Source organism: Molossus molossus, unplaced genomic scaffold (genome assembly GCF_014108415.1).
Source record: "Molossus molossus isolate mMolMol1 unplaced genomic scaffold, mMolMol1.p scaffold_m16_p_11, whole genome shotgun sequence".
Classification (NCBI taxonomy): Eukaryota; Metazoa; Chordata; class Mammalia; order Chiroptera; family Molossidae; genus Molossus; species Molossus molossus.
The window spans coordinates 79,041,923-79,061,447 of record NW_023425346.1 but is presented as its reverse complement, the minus strand read 5'-3'; the positions used below and the strand labels follow the sequence as shown (position 1 = coordinate 79,061,447).

The following is a 19,525-nucleotide window of genomic DNA, read 5'->3' as shown; positions in this document are numbered from 1 at the left end:
ATAGACACAGACTATAGTGTGGGTAAGACAGGAGGGGGGTGGGAATGGGGAGGAGGAGGTCAAGGGGGGGAAAAGGAGGGACATTCGTAATACATTCCACGATAAAGATAAGTTTTTTTTTTTAAAAGTGACCTCAAGTAATAGTTCCTCTAAGAGTGCTGGAGGCTAAACAGTATTTCAAAACACTAGCAACATGATAGCAAATCTTGTATCTGTTCACAGTGTAGAATGGTCACACAAACTAATTATGCAAACAACTATGTGATATGTGGTCCAGACTGTAATTTTCCACCAAAATACCCTCTCCTCTTCTTTCAGGGCATACACCAATATTACACTTCCCACCTTGTAACTGAGGTTGGCCATGTTCTTATTGATGAAATTAGAACCAAAGGGGCATGTGCTATGTCCTGGTTTAGGCCTTAAGACATTACTTTTTCTTTCTGTTTCCTGTCAGCCAAAACCCAAAGCAACAAACCCAAATCATGCAATGTCAAGGCTGTGGAGTATGTTGGAATAACATGATGGAAGGAAGTTAAGTTCCTGAATGACTATATGGAGCTTAGCTGTCCTCTGACTTGGCCTACCCACCTCAGATTTACTATGTAAGAGAAATAAATCTGTTGTTCTTTAAGACACGGTATTGTTGGCGATAACACTTCCTTTTACTTGTAACAGCTTCCTTCTTGGAACAATAAATCCATGTCAAATCCATTTTGGAAAGTTTAGGATTTCACAGACCAGTGAAATGTCAATATATTTGGGTTCAAACAAGGCATGCCAATTTTTCATTTGTCCAAGTAGGAACATCTAGAGAAAGAAAACAATTACCACATTCTATAACCATCATTTCATAAAAGGATATTTTAACACATAATGCTGCTTCAAAACTTTTTCAAGAACCTTTTAAAATCTCACCATTTGTAATATATTCTATTCTAGTAAGTACTGTGTGGGCTAGAAACAATGAATACTTTTCCTCCCATCTTCTAAATTCTTCTAGCTGGGCTAATAATCAAATTAACAGGGATAGATTAACAGGAGAAAATAAAATTTGAATACATGCACAAGGGAAATTCATATAAGCATGAAAATGCCAAAGACAATGAGGTAGCATTAGGTATCTATGACATTCTGAGCAAAGGAGAAGAGGAGGGAAACAGGGTCTTAAATTTCAAAAGTGAGAATTGGGTGATTTACAGGTAGCTGAGGAAGAGCAGAACACTCAAGGCAGGCAAATTCTTGCTAGGCAACTCAGAAGCAAAGGGACACAGCGGTTATCCAGAAAACAGGCCCCTGCCTGAAGCCCTATTTACCATACTGAATTCTTTCCTATATCTCCAGGTCTGTTTTGTTCATCAGCTTTTTTTGTTCATTATACTCCACAAATAAGTGAGATTATGTGGTATTTGTTTTTCTCTGACTGGCTTATTTTGCTTAGCATAATACTCTCCAGGTCCCTCCATGTTGTCTCAAAGGATAAGAGATCTTTCTTATAGTTGCATAGTATTCCATTGTGTACATGTACCACAGCTTTTTTTATCCACTCATCTATTGATGGACACTTGGGCTGTTTCCAGATCTTAGCGATTGTAAATAGCGCTGCTATGAACATGGGGGTACATATATTCTTCCTGATTGGTGTTTCAGGCTTCTTAGGATATATTCCTAGAAGTGGGATCACTGAGTCAAATGGCAGTTCCATTTTTAATTTTTTGAGGAAACACCATATTGTTTTGCATAGTGGCTGCATCAGTCTGCATTCTCACCAGCATTGTACTAGAGTCCCCTTTTCTCCACACCCTCACCAACACTTGTTGTTTGATGATTTGTTGATGGCAGCCATTCTGGCAGATGTGAGGTGATACCACATAATTGTTTTAATTTGCATGTCTCTGATGATTAGTGACAATGAACATTTTTTCATATGTCTCTAAGCCATTTGTATGTCCTGTCTGGAGAGGTTTATTAAATTCCTCTGCCCATTTTTAAATTAGATTCTTTGTCTTCCTTTTGTTGAGTTGTATGAGTATTCTATATATTTTTTAAATTAATCCCTTATCTGATGTATTGTTGGCAATTAAGCTCTCCCATATAGTGCGTTCCTTTTTTATTTTGATGGTTTTCCTTTTGCTGTAGCTATATGCAAAAAACAAAACTAGACCACCAACTTACACCATACACAAGAATAAACTCAAAATGGATAAAAGACTTAAATGTGACTCATGAATCCATAAAAATCCCAGAAGAAAATGTAGGCAACAAAATTTCAGACATCACACGCAGCAGAATTTTCACTGATACAACACCTAAGGCAAGAGAAACAAAGGGAAAAAATGAACACATGTAGTTACTAATTGTAAGGCTCAGAAAAAACACACAAAACAGTTTCAGTTCTCAATAATTCCAAATCAAAGGATAGGAGAAAAATGAAACATTAGTTCAGAGCAGCACTTTTTGACCTTTTCCATCTCAAAAAAAAAATTATATTTTTTGCCAATCTGACAAAAAAATAGGTATAATTTTGATTTACTCACATCGGATGGCTAGTGTTGTGTTGGCTGTTGTCATTTTTTAAATTTGACAGTCTAAGGGAAAAGAGGTCAGTGCCTCTGACTAGTCACATATTGCATGTTTTAGAAATTCTTGTGGCACACCAGTTGAAAATTTCTGGTTCAGAGGGCTGTGGTCAAATATTGAAGAAAACAAGAAAAATTCAGGATCCAGCCCAGTTTACAGGTGAAAAGTAAAATTTTAAAGACAATTAACTAAACTAGACTCTAATATCCATAACTGTGTATTACAGTTTCTATTGAAATGCAACGTTTCTTTCTAAAATCACTCTCATTTTTCTCAAAGATAGACAAATCAAGACTAACTTATTTACTACATAAGTCTAGTTCTAATGTATTTGGCCTGATTATTTGTAGACCTTCAACAAGTATAGCAATTGATCATATTGGCTCTTTTTTTTTTTTTTAAACCCTCATTGGAGAATGTTTTTCCATTGATTTTTTTTTTTCCCAGATAGGGTGGTAGGGAAGAAGAGAGAGCGACAGAGAGAGAGAGAGAGAGAGGGAGAGAGAGCGCAACTTCGATGTAAGAGAGACACATCATTTGGTTGCCTCCCACAAGACCTTGACAAGGGCCAGGGATTGAGTCTGCAACTGAGGTACGTGCCCTTGTCCAGGAATCAAACCCATGACTCTTCGGTCTGTGGGCTGACACTATAAATGAAAGGGGCAGGAGAAAACAATAGAGAACTGATCATAGTGGGGTGCTAGCCATAGTTCTAAGAAATGTTGAACATTCTTGCTCTGTTCATTGTGACTGCTTTTTCTGATTAAAGAAAGCCCATTCTGACCTGGCTGGGAGCTAGCTGTTTGCCCTGGGAGTTTACCTCAGGAATGCTGTCCATTCTCCTTACCTGAGAACTGCCCTCTGCCTCCCTGCCTCCCCATCATGGAAAGACTAATAACCTTAGAATAATGGAGGTGGTGCACTGGAGACTGCCCACATTCCCCAGCTCCCATTACTTCCCCATGCCTGTACTCTGTAACCATTTTACCCACTGATATCCCCTTTGTCTACTTCCTCATGCAACGCCCAATATAAGCAACTGGCTATGGAGGGAGTAGAGAACAGATTTTTGCAGGATGACCTAGTTGCTCTCCCATACTGCCCACAATATTGATATAAACACTCATATGTAATTCATATTGCTTAATTGGCTCAAGTAGTGACAGGCAGGTCAGACCCATTTATTGTCCAGTTATCCAGTGAGCCAAACCAGCCGGGAAAGATCATGTGGACTTTTAAATCTGCTTTGCAAGATTCATTCTTTTTTTTTTTTTTAAAGGCTAATGAGTATTCTGTTGTATATATCACATCTTTTTATTTATTCATCCATTGATAGACACTTGGGTTGTTTGCACATCTTGGTTATTGTAAATAAAGCTGCAATGAACAAAACAAATACAAAAATCTGCTTTGCTAGATTTTTCATGACTGTGAATTCCTCATGCTCATGTATTAAAATTTTTATTTTCTCCTATTAATCTGTCTCTGTTAATTTATTAGCCCAGCTAGAAGAACTTAGAATGTGGAAGGAAAAGTATCAATTTTTTAGCCCCCACAGTACTTTCTAGAAAAAAAAAATTCATTATTGATTTTAGAGAGAGAGGAAGGGATAGAGAGCGAGAGATAGAAACATTGATGAGAGAACATTGATTGGCCGCCTCCTGCTTGCCCCCAACTGGGGATCAGGCCCACAACCTGGGCATGTGCCTTGACTGGGAATTGAACCAGCAACCTCTTGGTGCATGGGTCAACGCTCAACCATTGAGCCACAGTACTTATTAATATTTTACTATTAAATAATTCTCAGTCAGTTCATATTGTAGATTAAAAAAGGGTCACACACGAAACCTGACAAGCTAAGAGGAGACCTGCATGGCGGGCTTTACAAACTCAGAGTAAAAGTAATCACATAGGATGATCTGAACATAAAAATCTCTAAGAGAGGGTTATGGCAGGTAGTCACATCCCAGGCCTGTAGTTTCCTTAATAAAGGTCTTTTTAAAAAATTTTAATCCTCACCTGAGCATACTTTTCCTTTGATTTTTTTTTAGATAGAGGGGGAGGGAGGGAGAAAGAAACATCAATTGGTTGTCTCCCACACTACTCGACAGTGGCCAGAGATTGAACCTGCTACCGAGGTATGTGCCCCTGACGAAGAATTGAACCCGTGACTCCATGGTCCACAGGCTGACACTCTAACCGCTGTGCCAAACTAGTCAGGGCAACAGAGGTCTATCTTTACCTTACATGAGTCTGTCTGTTGTCTTTTTGCATCTAAAATAACATACCTTTGAAATGTCAGGGTAATCTCCTTTTCCAGACCCCTCAGGGAACACCCACCACCAGAAAACCAGACCACAGAATCCATTGTTATCTTGTTCACTGAATACCAACTCTGTGTGCTATAGATGTTAATTATTAACTATCCTGTATCTATCAAGGTAAAAGAAGTATCTCTCCATTTTATTTTTTATCCAATCCCAGAGATTTCCTGCTTTCTTCTACCCTCTTAAATTACCACCAATGGATTTCTTGTAACCCTCCTTACCTCTCCTTTTTGATTCTAATGTGTAAAGGAAGCTGCAGAACTGCTATTCTCTGAAGTATATTCTCAATTTGTTGATATTTTGCTCCACATTAGTTGTCAGTTTGCCTCAAACAAACTCAAAAATTCTCTACAGGTTTAGATGTTTCTTTTTTTTATCCTCACCCAAGGACATTTTTGCATTTATCTTCAGATAGAGCAGGAGGGAGGTGGGGGGAGAGAGAGAGAAACATTGATGTGAGTGAGACACATCGACTGGTTACCACCCACATGACCCCAACCACAGCTGGGGACAAACTGCAATGGAGGTATGTGCCCTCAGCGGAAACCAAACCCAGGGCTCTCTGGTCCGCAGGCCAACACTCTAACCACTGAGCCAAACCGGCCAAGGCTAGATGTTTCTTACGCTGATAATATATAGGTCTACTTCTCTTGGAAGATGGTATATCATAGAACAAGATTAGTAATGTTACCTTGGTACACATGTTAATTGTGTATGATCTGTAACATATCCTCAAAAATGTCTCTGACTAGCCCGGCCAGTGTGGCTCAGTGGTTGAGTGTCGACCCATGCACCAAGAGGTTGCTGGTTTAATTCAGGGCACATGCCCAGGTTGTGGGCCCAATCCCCAGTGGGGAGCATGCAGGAGGAGGCCAATTGATGTTCTCTCTCATCAACGTTTCTATCTCTCTCCCTCTCCCTTCCTCTCTCTCTCAAATCAATAAAGAAAAAAAATTTTTTTAATGTCTCTGACTAAATGGGTGAGAAAGAGGAAGGATACACCAATGTAAGAGCAATATCATTTACATATTATCTTTGTCAGCAAGTAGAAGTCTATATGTCATAGCTAAATAAAAATATATTCTGATGGGAGCTGAATAAACAAAAATCAAACAAACCAATACTCAAAAAAATCTATCTTAATACAGTGATTAATATAAATCAGATTTTTTAAGGTCTTACACAAATTCCCTCCTCACTACAATGTGTAAATCATACAACTACTGAACTGTCCAAAGATGAATATGCTGCTGTTCACCTGAAATAAAGGCAATCATTGGTTTAAGGAATTGCCCTGTTTTTACAGCTATGTAAAACAAGGCCCTTCCATGTAACACATGCCTACCTGTTGTTGATAATTAATTCACAGACCATAAATAAGTGAACAATTAAAATCATAACTCACATTCTTTTTACACAATAATAAAATCTAAGTTCCCTTAGCTAGTTCCTTTAAAACTTGCCCCACACACTTCCCCACCAAAGAGCAGTGGGCATTTGTTTCTAATACAATCTAGGGACTCTTCCCAAAATATTAAAAATATGTCATATTTCCCCTAAAGAACACTGGATTTGGAGTCAAAGACTTGCTTTTAGATATGTAGAAAGTGGGTTTGAGGGGGAGGCACTTAACCTTCCTGAGCCTCAATTTCTTTATCTGCAAAACAACTATAATAACCTATATAATTATGGGTCGTGAGAATATAAAAAACAACTAGCATCTGTGACTTTGTAATTTCCTTTTTTTCCTGAAATAGCACTTTCTTTTTTAAAAAACGTGTGTCATAGCATTAACTAGAAGCTGAACTGGAAGCTTCTTTTTTAAAAAAAATCCTCACCCAGGAAATGGTTTTATTGAAGGGGTGTGGGGTGGGGAGAAGATACATCGATTAGAGAGAAACATGGACAGGTTGCACCTCGCACCTTGACTGGGGAATGCAACCCTGGGGATCCATCCCACAACCTACCTACGTGCCCTGACCGGGAATCCAATCCCCAACCTTTTAATTGTAGGCACGCTCCAACCAACTGGGACATCCATCCAGGGCTGGCAGCTTCTTGAAGGTAGGGCTTTCTTTTCAATAAAGATCAATGTTTACTAAATGAAGCACTCATCTCACGAACTATATGGCATTCTGACAGTTATAAACGTTCCCAATCAACTCACACAGAAAGCACTAAACTACCTATATACTAAATATTTAGCAGTATTTAACAGGTCCTGGAGCTCCAGGGAAGGCCTGGGTGACGCAATCAAGGGACCACCAGGAGATAAGGTCAGCCAACCCGTGACGTACTTCCGGCGCGACGCCTTCCCTCCACACCGGGACTGGGTTGTGGGGGAGGGAGGTGGGTAGTGGGCTTTAGCGCCTTTTCTGGCGGCGGTAGATTTGAAGCGCTTTAGAGGACCGGACCTGAGAAGAGGAGACTGTACTGGTGCAGGTGAGCGGCACGAGTCCGTGTTGTTTCGGCGGCGTCCTCCGCAGCAGCCCGAGGGTACGAGAGCGGGAAGGGCCGGAGGAGAGGGGCGGAGCCGGCGCGATAGGCCCTGCCGAGTTAACCGTCTTCCCCTTGCGGTATCGGGGCGGCCTGGTGTCAGAGGGGCCCCCGAGGACCGTGGCGCTGGCGTTGCAGCTGTTGCCCCTGGAGAAGGCTTCCAGCCCTGTCACCGGGCCTGGGCAGCGGCCCTCCCCCGGCCAGCCCCCGCCCTCTCCGTTCCGGCGCACGCCTCCCTCCCTGACGCATTTTGCCGCACAAGCTGTAATATGGCGGCAGCGACGGCGGCCTGAACTCTGGGGAGCCAGGGTGGTTTCTGATGCTTCGGGATTGTAAGACTAAACACTGACGTGGGGTAGGTAGGAGGGTTGGTGGGGTCGGGGGAGGTGTCAGGTTAGGGTTGGAGAGTGGCGGGCGAGGAGCCTGGATCACGGGTTGAGATTAGATTGAAGACAGGCTTTCCTTCCACTGCGACCTTTTTTCCCCCCTCTTAGAGACAGCGTCTATCGCGAATAGTTAAGTGGCCCAGGCCACGTAGTTCAGCGTTCTCCTAAAACTCAAATCCAGGCCCTTGCCCTCTCATCCCAGAGCTGTCTCCAAGTTCTCCCACGGCTTCGAGGATCTGAGCAGCGCAGGCCTTTTAGGAGGTAATTACTTTAGGACGAAGGTGATGGCTTCTGAGCTCCATATGCCTGGGGGGGGGGGGGGGATTTGGCTCATCTTAAAAGGGTTAAGTCGAAGTCTACGGGAATGGAGAACTCTCCGTCGTTTTGGAAATGTTATACAAGTACCATTTTGTGTATTGATTTTACTTTCTTCTCACAACACTACTTTATGTGCGGGACCAAGTTGTTGCAATAATGATAAAAAATACCTCCGAGGAACAGTGAAATGTTTTGGAAATTTGGGAGTATGTTAACTTTCAGTAGCTAAAACCAGATAGGGGGAATCTATGTGTGTGTACTATTATTCACATTTAGCAAAGAATGGCCAGTAAGTAATTTACTGATTCGGAAGAATGTTGGTGAGGGTGTGTGTGAACATTTTTGAAATTGTGCCATAAAAAAAACCCAGAAAATTGTGCCATAAAAAAAAAAAACAGAATAGGCACAGATACCTAGCATAGCCTAATACATAATATTTGTTATGTATCAAAAGTTACCCATTTTAGCACCCCCCCCCTTTAATTTTAACCATTTGAAATGGGATTATTTTTATAACAAGTTACTTATGTCTGTCTTAAAGAGTTCATTTTACATTGTTTAATGTTTTCTTTATGATTCAGGATTACTGGTTTCCTGGGATCCTAATGGATCTTGTCTGGTAGGATTCTGTGCCTTTATTTTTATTTTTTGGTCATTGCAGGCTGTTGTCAAGGTCACCTTCCCTGTTGTACAAGTTTGCAAACTTTTTTTGTTGTTAATCCTCACCCGAGGATACTTTTCTGTTGATTTTGTTTTTAGAGTGGGAGGAAGGGAGAGACACATCTTCTGGTTGTCTCCCTCATGACCCTAACTGGGGCCAGAGATCGAACCCGAGACCCTTTGGTCTGAGGTCTGAACTGGCCAGGTCTGCAAACTTTTTTAGGTTAGAAAATTTTGATTTGTTTCTGGCACAACCATCTTTTTTTTTTTTTTAAGAGAGAGAAAGGAAGGGAAAGAGACAGAAACATCAATTTGCTGTTCCACTTACTTATGCATTCATTGATTGATTCCTGTATGTGCCCTGAGGAAACTACTACCTTGGCTTTCTGGAGGACGTGCTAACCAATTGAGCTATTCAGCTAGGGCTGGCTCAGCCATCCTTCTGAACTCAGATTCTTCATCTATAAAATTATATTTTGATTTCTCAGACTATCATGAAACTGGGGGTTTCAAAAATAAACGTTTGGGTTTGTTAAAATTCTGTAAAATTGTCTTTCAGTAAGAGCTCTGCAGTTCTTGAATGAGCAAATTGAAGAGCATAAATTATATTTCTTGGGACTTATTAAAGGCCCTTAATTTTTGGTGCTTTCTATTGTGGTCTTGCAGTATCAATGGCTTGGAAGTAAGGTTTTTGTCCTTTTGCATATTTTAAATTAGATTTTTTTTTTTTTTGGTAAGGCAGCATTCATTCTTAAATGGAAATTGGTAGCCATTCATGATGGGATGAGCTAGTTCTATTAGCTATCAGGACACCATCTGTAATTCTTACTTTTTTTCTTTTATTTTTTTAAGTATGTTTTTATTGATTTTTTTTTTTTTAGACAGTGATAGAAACATCAATGTGAGAGAGAAACATCAATTGGCTGCCTCCTGCATAACCCCTACCAGGGATCGAGCCCGAAACTTGGGCATGTGCCCTGAGTGGGAATCGAATGGGGACCTCTCAGTCCACAAGACAAAGTTCAGTCCACTGAGCCACACCGGCCAGGCTGATTTTTATTCATTTTGTTTATGTGGTGTTTCAAGTTAATTTGATTTGTGGATATCATACCAACCTTGCATCCCCAGAGTAAATCCCACTTGATCATGGTGTATGATCTTTTTTTAATTGATTAGAGAAAGAGAGAGGAAAACATCAATTTGTTGTTCTACTTATTTATGCATTCACTGATTGATTCTTTTTTTTTTTCTTTATTGAATTTAGAGAGAGGAATGGAGAGGGAGAGAGAGATGGAAACATGGATGAGAGAAAACATCGATTGGTCACTTCCTGCATGCCCCCCACTGGGGATCAGGCCCACGGCATGTGCCCTGACGGGGAATCAAACCGGCAAACTCTTGGTGCATGGGTCAGCGCTCAACCACTGAGCCACACCAGTGGGGCCACTGATTGATTGTATGTGCCCTGACTAGACATCAAACTTGCAACCTTGTATCGGGGTAATGCAGCTCTACCTGACCAGGGCTGGTGTAAGATGTTTTAAAGATCTTTTTGGTTAATCCTCACCCAAAGATATTTTTTCATTGTTTGTTTGTTTGTTTTTAGATGGAGTGAAAGACGGGGCAGGGGTAGGGGAGAACATTGATATGAGAGAGACACATCAATTGGTTACCTCCTGCACAACCCTAGCAGGGACTGGGGATTGAACCTGTAACCCAGGTATGTGCCTTTGACTGGGAATAGAACTCGAGACCCTTCAGTCCGTGGGCTGATGCTTGTTTTAACTGCTGAGCCAAACCTACCAAGGCTATTGTATGATCTTTTCAGTGTGTTTCTGAATTTTGTTTGTTAATACTTTGTTGAGGATTTTTGCATCTGTGTTTATTAGGAAGGGATATTGGCCTATAAATTTTTTTCTTTGTAGTGTCTTTATCTGGTTTTGGAATTAGGATAATGCTGGTCTCATGAACTGACCTAGGAATCTTTTCTGCTGTTTTTTGTTATAGTTTGAAGAGGATAGGTATTCTTTGAATGGTAGGTAAAATTCACCTGTGAAGCCATCTTATCCAGGACTTTTGTTTGCTGGAAGTTTTTTATCACTGCTTCAATTGTGTTGGTTGTAATTGGTCGGTTCAGATGTTCTGTTTCTTCTTGATTCAGTTTTGGAAGAGTGTATGTTTCTAGAAATTTATCCATTTCTTCCAGATTGTCTAATTTCTGGTCATGTAGTTGTTTGTAGTATTTTCTGATACTCCTGTGTGTTTCTGTGGTGCTAGTTGTTAACTTTTTCATTTCTGATTTAATTTATTTGGATCCTCTCTTTTTCTTTAAAAAATAGGTTTTTATTTATTTTAGAGAGAGAGGAAGGGAGAGGGAGATTAAAAAATGATGTGAGAAAGAAACATTGACCCTGCTGCCTCCTGCATGCCGTCTACTGGGCATCAAGACCACAACCTGGGCATGTGCCCCAACCTTGAATCAAACTGGTGACCTCTTGGTGCATGGGACCACTATGAGCATTGGTCCTGATCATGGTATATGAACTTCTGTGCTGGGACTGACCCCATGAGGCGAAATTTGCTCTGTCAGGGATCGTTGCTTGCTGAGATCTCCCTTTGGATATGCCACTTGTGGAGCTAATTGGGTATTGCCTTGATGTGGTCTGAAGCCCACCACTGGATGTGTTGGTTCTAGGCCTTTTGGGAGGTCTCTAGTACAGGTCAGTGTCGGATACTGCTTGTGAAAGGCCCTAGATTACCTGTTTGGAACTACAAAGCAATCCAATTTGTGGCTCTCTGCTGGGTCTGGGTTCTCACAGGAAGGACCAAGCTGCATACCAAGGCCACTCCCACTAGCACTGAGCCCTGGGACAGTTCAACAAAAGGTCCAAGGCACCCTGAGATCTGCCTCTGCCCTCCTGTGACTGTTAGTCTCTGGCAAGTTTCCTTCTCTTTTTTTTTGTAGCTGAATAATATTACATTTTGTGTGTGTGCTTATATTTTTTATTTACTTATTTTTAGATGCCACATTTTAGTGAGATCACACAGTAGTAGTCTTCGTTTGATTTCATTGCACTTAGCTTAATGACCTCAATGTTTATTATGTTGTAACAAATGGCAGGGTTCTCTTTTTATGGCTGAATAGTGTTCCACTATATATCAATTATGTTTTCTTTATTCATTCATCTCTTGATGGACACAGTTGTCTTTATGTTGGCTATTATAAATAGTACTGCAGTGCACAGGGTGCAGATATCTCTTCAACATAGTAATCTCATTTCCCATCATTTATTTATTTGTTTGTTGTTTTTTGAAAGAGAGAGAAACATCAATTTGTTGTTCCACTTATTTATCTATCTATTGATTGAGTCTTGCATGTGCCCTGACTAGGGATCAAACCCACAACCTTGGCATATTGGGATGACACTCTAACCAACTGAGTTACCCAGCCAGGGCCATGAATATATTCTTGTTGCAAAAATTCAAACCTTAGTAGTTATAGCTAAAGACCCCCATTGACTTCCATCACCTATGCCTGGTTCCCTCTGTAGAGTACTGTAGGAGTTTTGGTATATATCTCTTAAGACATTTTTCTTTTTTTCCCCCCAAATTTTTTCCTTATTGATTTTACAGGGAGAGAGAGATGGAAATATTGATGAGAGAGACCGTCAATTGGATGCCTTCTGCATGCCCCCCACTGGGGATTTGGCCCACAACCTGGGCATGTACCTTGACCAGGAATCAAACCAGCGACCTTTTGGTGCATGGGTTGACACTCAACCACTGAGCCACACGGTGGGCTAAACTGCTGGATATTAAGTAGCATGTATATACCTTAATTTTCTCTCTTTGTGGGGTCATTTTGAATGTTTTCTTTTTGTTTTTACAGTGTTGCAAAAAGCATTCTCACACATGCCTATCCTTTCATGTATGTACATTCATTCATTTATTAAATACTTATTTTCTGTCATAGCCAACCACTGTTTCAGGCATTGGAAATTAAAAGGGGAACAAAACTGAAAAGCTCTATCACATTGCGGAGCTTATATTCTAGTAGGAGGAATAGATATTTTATTGTAAACTCAAGTTTTTATATCAAGTAGCAATAAATGCTGGAAAGAACGTAAAGCAGAGTGAGGGGATATAAAGTGTTAGAGGACAGGGGCTGCTCCTTTGAACATGTTGGTCACGGATGATTTCCATGAGGGGGGGATACCTGAGCAGTGACTTAAATCAGTTGAGGCAATGAACCATGTGAAGATCTGGGGTAAATACATTTTACACAGAGGGAATAGTAAATGTGAAAGACCAGATGAGGGAATAAGCCTTGGAATGTTTGAAGAACATGAGGAATACCTTTGTGGCTGAAGCAAGTTAAGGAGAATGTTAAATTAAGTTGTAGCAGTTAACAGAAACTAAAATATTCAGAACTGTGCTGTCCAGTACAGTAACCACGATCCACATGTAGTTATTGAGCACGTATTATAATGTGGCTAGTTTGAATCAACAGACACTGGATTTCTAAGTCTTAGTACCACAAAGAGAATGTGATATATCTCATTAATAACATTTAATGTATGTAATGTTGATTATCTGCTAAAATAATATTTTGGACATACTGAGTTAAATAAAATGTTAAAATTAACATTTCTTTTTACTTTTAAAATGTGGCTACTAAAAAATGTAAAATTATATTATGTGGCTCATATTTTATCGGGCAGCACTAGTTTAGGGTCTTAAAATCCATGGTAAGACATCTTGATTAAATATGATAGTAAGACATTAGAAAATATTAGGCAGAGGAATGATGTGATAAGATTTGTGCTTCTAAAGAATCACTTCACTCTGGTTATTCTGCAGAGAGTAGAAAGTACAGGACTAAGTAAAAGCAGAAGACCAGTTAGAAGGCTATAGCAGTAGTCCAACATTAAAAAAATGGTAAGGTAAAGATAGTAAGAGCTTTTGGATAATTTTTAAAGCTAGTGCCAAACTGACTTTCTAATGATTTAGATAATGAGTTGTAAAGGAGAATGGAACCAAAGATGATCCCAGGTGTTCAGCCTTAGCAGCTGTGTTGGACAGTGAACTGTTTTCTGAGTTTTGAGAGAATTGGGATGGAAAATTAAGAGTTTTGTTTTAGATATCTTCTTTTTAATAAAATAAAATTTTTATTGAAGTATAACATAGCATCACCAAAAAGAATGCAAATTGTAATTGTAGCTCAACATTTTCTCCAAGTAAATTCATCTATATAAGCAGCCCTCAGATCAAAACCTACAAATTACTAAGCTAGTAGCTCCCATATGTGCTCTCAACTTCATAAAGTAGTGGCAGTGTCGCAGTTTCAAAGTGCCAAAACTATAGGATTGTAATTGTTGTTGTGCCTTATTAGAATTGAGAAACTTGGAAAATCATCAAAGATTGTATCTAAAAGGTTATGGGTAATTAGGGATTATTTTCTGAGCTTTCATAACTTTTGCCTGGTTTTGAAATTTGGAGTTTACTTTCATGAACATGTTATATAGGAAATTAACTAATCGTACACAATTCGATATATTTTGGGCAGTACTATCTATACCATTTTCATTTTATAAGATTGAAATCTCTACCTAGGATATTGTGGTTAAACAAATATCACTAAAAGTTGTTTTTTAATTTTTTTTTTTTTTTGAGAAAAATAAATAAATGATCAAACGTCCTCTACTCCCAAAAGTAGAGAATTTAAGAAGGCCTATAAAAATTATTTAGAAGATAAAGGATCATCAGGTAGGTACTAAGTAGTAATATAATGTTTTGTTTAAAGATAGGACAGTTTCTTCAGATTTACAGATTCAATGTATTCTTCATTTCAAAAGGGCAAGAACTGAAATCTACAGGTAAAAAAAAAGCAATGCAGTAAATTTGGCAAGATATTAAAATTGCTAAATTTTGTTTTGTTTTATTGTTTTTAGGACGTCTGTAGTCTACTGGAGAATTGAAAGATTATCTGTTTTTGCTTTGTTTCATGTGAAACAAATTCTAGTATCCATTATATCTGTTAGAAATAAAAGTAGAGGAAGTTATGAGAAAAAAATTTTTTCTTTTTTTTATTCCTTACCTGAGGACATTTTTGCATTTATCTTCAGATAGAGCAGGAGGGAGAGGGAGGGAGGGAGGGGGAGAGAGAGAGAGAGAGAGAGACATCGATGTGAGAGAGACACATCAAATGGTTGCCACCCACACAACCCCAAACAGGGCCGGGGACAATCTGCAACAGAGGTACCTGCCATGCCCTTAGCGGGAACTGAACCCCGGACTCTCTGGTCTACAGTCCGATGCTCTAACCACTGAGCAAACTGGCCAGGGTTTTTTTTCTATTTCTATGTGATACGTAATTTAATCTCTAATTTACATAATCACCATCAAATGAATGAATACATATAATTTATATTTCCCAAATTGTTGGTAATTTGGGCAAAGTCTTCCTTGCTTTTATTGTTGAGTATTCTGACTTGTGCTTTGTGGTGCATATATAAACTGATAAGGGATGGTGGTAGATATATGAACCAACATGTGTAGAACTAAATAAATACACATGCACACAAATGAGTACAAGTAAAACCAGGGAAATGTGAATTGGATAAGTGGATTGTATCAGGGTAGGTGTGCTTTTATGCTGCAGTTGTGCTGTTATACTACAGTTTTATAAAATGGTACCATTGGAGAAAACAGTTAAGTGCACACTCTATCTCTGTATGTATTTCCTACAACTTAATCTGACTTGATAATTGTCTCAATAAAATTTTTCAATTAAAAATTTAAAAGAGGCCTGGCCAGTGTGGCTCAGTGGATTTAGTGTCGTCCCTAGGACTGAGAGGTCCGGATTTGATTTCTGGTCAGGGCACATGCCCAGGTTGCCAGCTTGATCCCCAGTAGGGGGCGTGCAGGAGGCAGCCAATTGATGTTTTTATGTCTCCCTCTCTCTAAAAAAAAATTAAAAATAAACATTTAAAAAATTGGAAAAGAGAAGAAACTTCAGGATAGAGGATATAGATTGTTCAGAGCCTCACTGGAGCTAAGTTCTCATACACTACTTACTGAGCTACCAGCTTAGATATGATAATTTTCAGAAAAGCATATGTATTTCAGGTAATCTCTGTTCTGAGGAGATTTAACTGTCATTTTTATGGTTCATCATTTTGGATATTGTTTACACTAAATACCTTTGCTTCTTCTGCTCTTCACCTTACTTTGTCATTCCCTACAAAGTATTATGATTCAAACATTTTAAGTCCTTAAAATGAATGCTTTATCGAAAGAATGTCTGTTAAATAATAGTCATGTACTATGTAGATAAAATTGTTATACAAAATATCTGACTTACTGGTATTTTTTGTGTCTACACTAGCATATTAGTAAAGGTTATTGCTCATGGTCAGAAAATGTCCTCATATGTAAAACTTAATGTGCTTTTTTACTCAAAATATAAATCTACCATATATTACTGTTGTTAGATTATTCCCCTTTCTTCCTTGATGATTTGTTTTTGGCTTTTTTTTTTTTTTTTAAGCTATTTGCATGTGTTTTTTTTTAAATCACCATTTTATCCCTGGACGGTTTGGCTCAGGAGTTAGAGCGTCAGCCCACGGACCAAAGAGTTGCAGGTTCAATTCCAGTCAAGGGCACGTCCCTTGGTCCTCAGCCCTGGTCGGGCTCATGTGGGAGGCAACCAGCCGATGTCTCTCTTTTGCATTGATGCCCCCCCCCCATTCTGTTCGAAAATAAATGGAAAAATATCCTCAGGTGAAGATTAAAAAAATAATAAAATCACCATTTTAATCAAAACTCATTTTTGTTTTCCAGGGCCAAAAGGATTGGATCAGTTTGTCCTTGATTTTTCTGTATTTAAAGGTAATTTGCCTGTTGGGTTCACTAGTCATACAGACTTAATGCAGTTTTCTGTTTGGGGTGGAAATCTATTTGGTTGTTAAAATAGAAAATATCATATAATGGCTAAGCCTTTTCGTGTGTGTGTGTGTGTGTGTGTGTGTGTGTGTGTATACACACAACTTTTTTTTTTAGGGGAAGAGAGAAACATCAGTTGGTTGCCTCCTATACACACCCCAAGTGGGGATAGAACCTGAAACCTGGGTATGTCTCCTAATTGGGAATTGAACCCTTGACCCTTGGTGCATGGAATGATGCTCCAACCATCTGAAGTCACACCAGCCAGGACTAAGCCTTTTGTTTTAAGTCTTTTCTTTATGCCTCACAAAATGCAGTTTAATCTCCAAAAGAAAAGAATTCATATGATTTATGCCATGGAAGTATATATCAAAATAAATTCTAATTACATTTCTAGTTTATGCGCCACAGAATATTTTTTAATAGAGATTTATGAAAAATCTTTGTCTATTTGCCTGAAAACTATATTTTACTCATAGCTTGAAATACTGGAGCCATGGGAATAAAGGTTCAGCGTCCACGATGTTTTTTTGACATCGCTATTAATAATCAACCTGGTAAGATGATTAATGTTCCTATTTAACATTTATAAATTAGTATTTAATATTTTAAATTAGTAAGGAGCTTAAGCCAACTACCTTTTTGTTTCTTTGTTTTTTCTTAGCTGGAAGAGTTGTCTTTGAATTATTTTCTGATGTGTGCCCTAAAACATGTGAGAACTTTCGTTGTCTTTGTACAGGTTTGTTGACATTTTCAATTGCCCTAATAATAGTCCCATCTTTATTTAAACATATTTTAGATTTCTTAATGCATACTACTTTTTTCTCTTAACATACAGATTATGCAACATTGATTAGGATGTGAAAATAACTTATAATAGAATTTTATTTGACATTGATTTCTACATTTTGACACTCTCCAAGAAAACTGAATGGATTTTTTAAGAATTCCTGAGGGGAGTGAAAATTCTATAGTTTATAAAAGTCTATGTGGTTCCAGAGATATATTTTACAGGGTGAAAGCTTTATCATTTATTATTATTTATTTATTTTTATTCCTCACCAAGGATATTTTTCTATTTATCATTAGATAGAATGGAAGGGGGAGACAGAGAGAGAGACATAAAGGGAAACATCAATGTGGTAGAGAGAGAAAGAGAGAGAGAGAGAGACATAAAGGGAAACATCAATGTGGTAGAGCCACGTGGACTGGTTGCCTCCTGCACGACCCGACCAAGGCCAGCGACTAACCACAACTGAGGTATGTGCCCTTGACCAGATCGAACCTGCGACTCATTGGTCCACGGGCCAATGCTCTAACTGCTGAGAAATCGGTTAGGGCAGCTTCGTCGTTTATTGTGCTTTAATACTACTTTCTTGATTTTCTTTCTACTAAATGGCCTACTAATTTTTCTTATTCATAGGTGAAAAGGGGACAGGGAAATCAACTCAGAAGCCATTACATTATAAGAGTTGTCTCTTTCACAGAGTTGTCAAAGATTTTATGGTTCAGGGTGGTGACTTCAGTGAAGGTAAGACTTTGATTCCCAAAAATAAAATTATATATTTCTTGTTAAATGTCATAGGTCTCTAAAATTAGACAAGTCTTAGAAGCCCTAGTTTGGATTTCTTTTTTTGCTCTAACAATTAAAAGTATTCATGGAAATAGATAAAAAGAAGGAAGCACAGGAAATAATTTCACCTTTGATTCATGAATTAATTTTAGAAACTTGTTTCTGAATGAAAAACAAAATACTGTATTTTTTAGTAACGTATCTGTATGCGTTTGGTTTTGTCACAACTAGTAGTGCTTACCTACAATATAGTTTTTACCTATACTTTTCGTTTTCAGTGTTAAACTTTTATTTACTTTCCCACATCACTAATTATTGATCCAAGTAGCTAAATCTTGTGTGTCCTCAGGAAAACATAGCACTATTAAGTGTCTATTACATCCTATGGAGAACTTCAGTCTTAGGCCACAGCTTTAAGAACTCCTGGTTTTGGTCCCATAAGCTCTCTTTGAAATGACCTATATACTTTTTTATTATAAAAACACTGAAATTGTATTTTAGAGATACTTTGAAAAAGGGTCAATAATTGCTGTTTAAAAACCCTATATAAATCATTATAATCTGACCATTGTTTTTTTTTCTCTCTCACATATCTTAATAGATTTTTGTCATGTTATTACTATTGTATCATAAGGGAAAGAAAGTAATTTGGGATCTTGTCAGAATTGACTTTATGATTTTCTGTGAACCTTTGAGTATCATTGATTCGAAGTCATTCATTCAAAGCACTAACTTTCTAAGAAGCATTTTGTTTAGTAGTACCTTCAAGGAGATTACTGTTTAGAGTTCTAAGAGCCCATGTTTTTCATCCCTAGGAAATGGACGAGGAGGGGAATCTATTTATGGAGGATTTTTTGAAGGTAAAAATGCTTGCTTTTATTCTAAATTGTGTTTTTAATGTTTTCTATTTTATTCATTTGATTTTTCTCTGTTGAATCAATAAGATTAAACAGTACACTAATGCCCTGGCCGGTTTGGCTCAGCGGTTGGACCGTCGGCCTGCGGTACAGAGAGTCCTGGGTTCGGTTCCCGCTAAGGGACATATCTCGGTTGCAGTTTGTCCCCAGCCCTGGTTGGGGTTGTGTGGGCGGCAACTAATCAATGTGTCTCTTTTACATCGATTTCTCTCTCTCTCTCTTTCTCCCTCTCTCCCTCCTGCTCTATCTGAAGATAAATGCAAAAATATCCTCGGGTGAAGGTTTAAAAAAAAAAAATTTAAAGAAAAAGTGGCAAGGGTGGGC

At 38.6% G+C, this 19,525-nt stretch overlaps 2 protein-coding genes and 1 non-coding gene across 3 annotated transcripts in view; 1 reads left to right on the top strand and 2 right to left on the bottom strand.

The window, feature by feature from the left end:
• The window catches only part of FASTKD1 (FAST kinase domains 1), a 55,692-nt gene extending 53,496 nt beyond the window's left edge, over window positions 1-2,196 (bottom strand). The window contains exons 1-2 of the mRNA XM_036254013.1: window positions 2,176-2,196; window positions 592-810 (exon numbers count right to left, since the gene is read on the bottom strand). The gene's annotated coding sequence lies outside the window, so the exon portion shown is untranslated. The remainder of the gene's footprint in view (window positions 1-591; window positions 811-2,175) is intronic.
• Window positions 2,197-16,591: 14,395 nt separating this feature from the next.
• Window positions 16,592-19,525, top strand: part of PPIG (peptidylprolyl isomerase G) — a 31,598-nt gene continuing 28,664 nt past the window's right edge. Inside the window, exons 1-5 of the mRNA XM_036254293.1 lie at window positions 16,592-16,657; window positions 17,191-17,268; window positions 17,376-17,450; window positions 18,135-18,242; window positions 19,100-19,144. Of these exons, the coding sequence (XP_036110186.1) occupies window positions 17,208-17,268; window positions 17,376-17,450; window positions 18,135-18,242; window positions 19,100-19,144 (289 nt within the window). The 5' untranslated portion in view covers window positions 16,592-16,657; window positions 17,191-17,207. The remainder of the gene's footprint in view (window positions 16,658-17,190; window positions 17,269-17,375; window positions 17,451-18,134; window positions 18,243-19,099; window positions 19,145-19,525) is intronic.
• Window positions 18,618-18,744, bottom strand: LOC118625923. Its single transcript, XR_004958773.1, has one exon. It is a non-coding gene; the product is annotated as a small nucleolar RNA SNORA25 (small nucleolar RNA).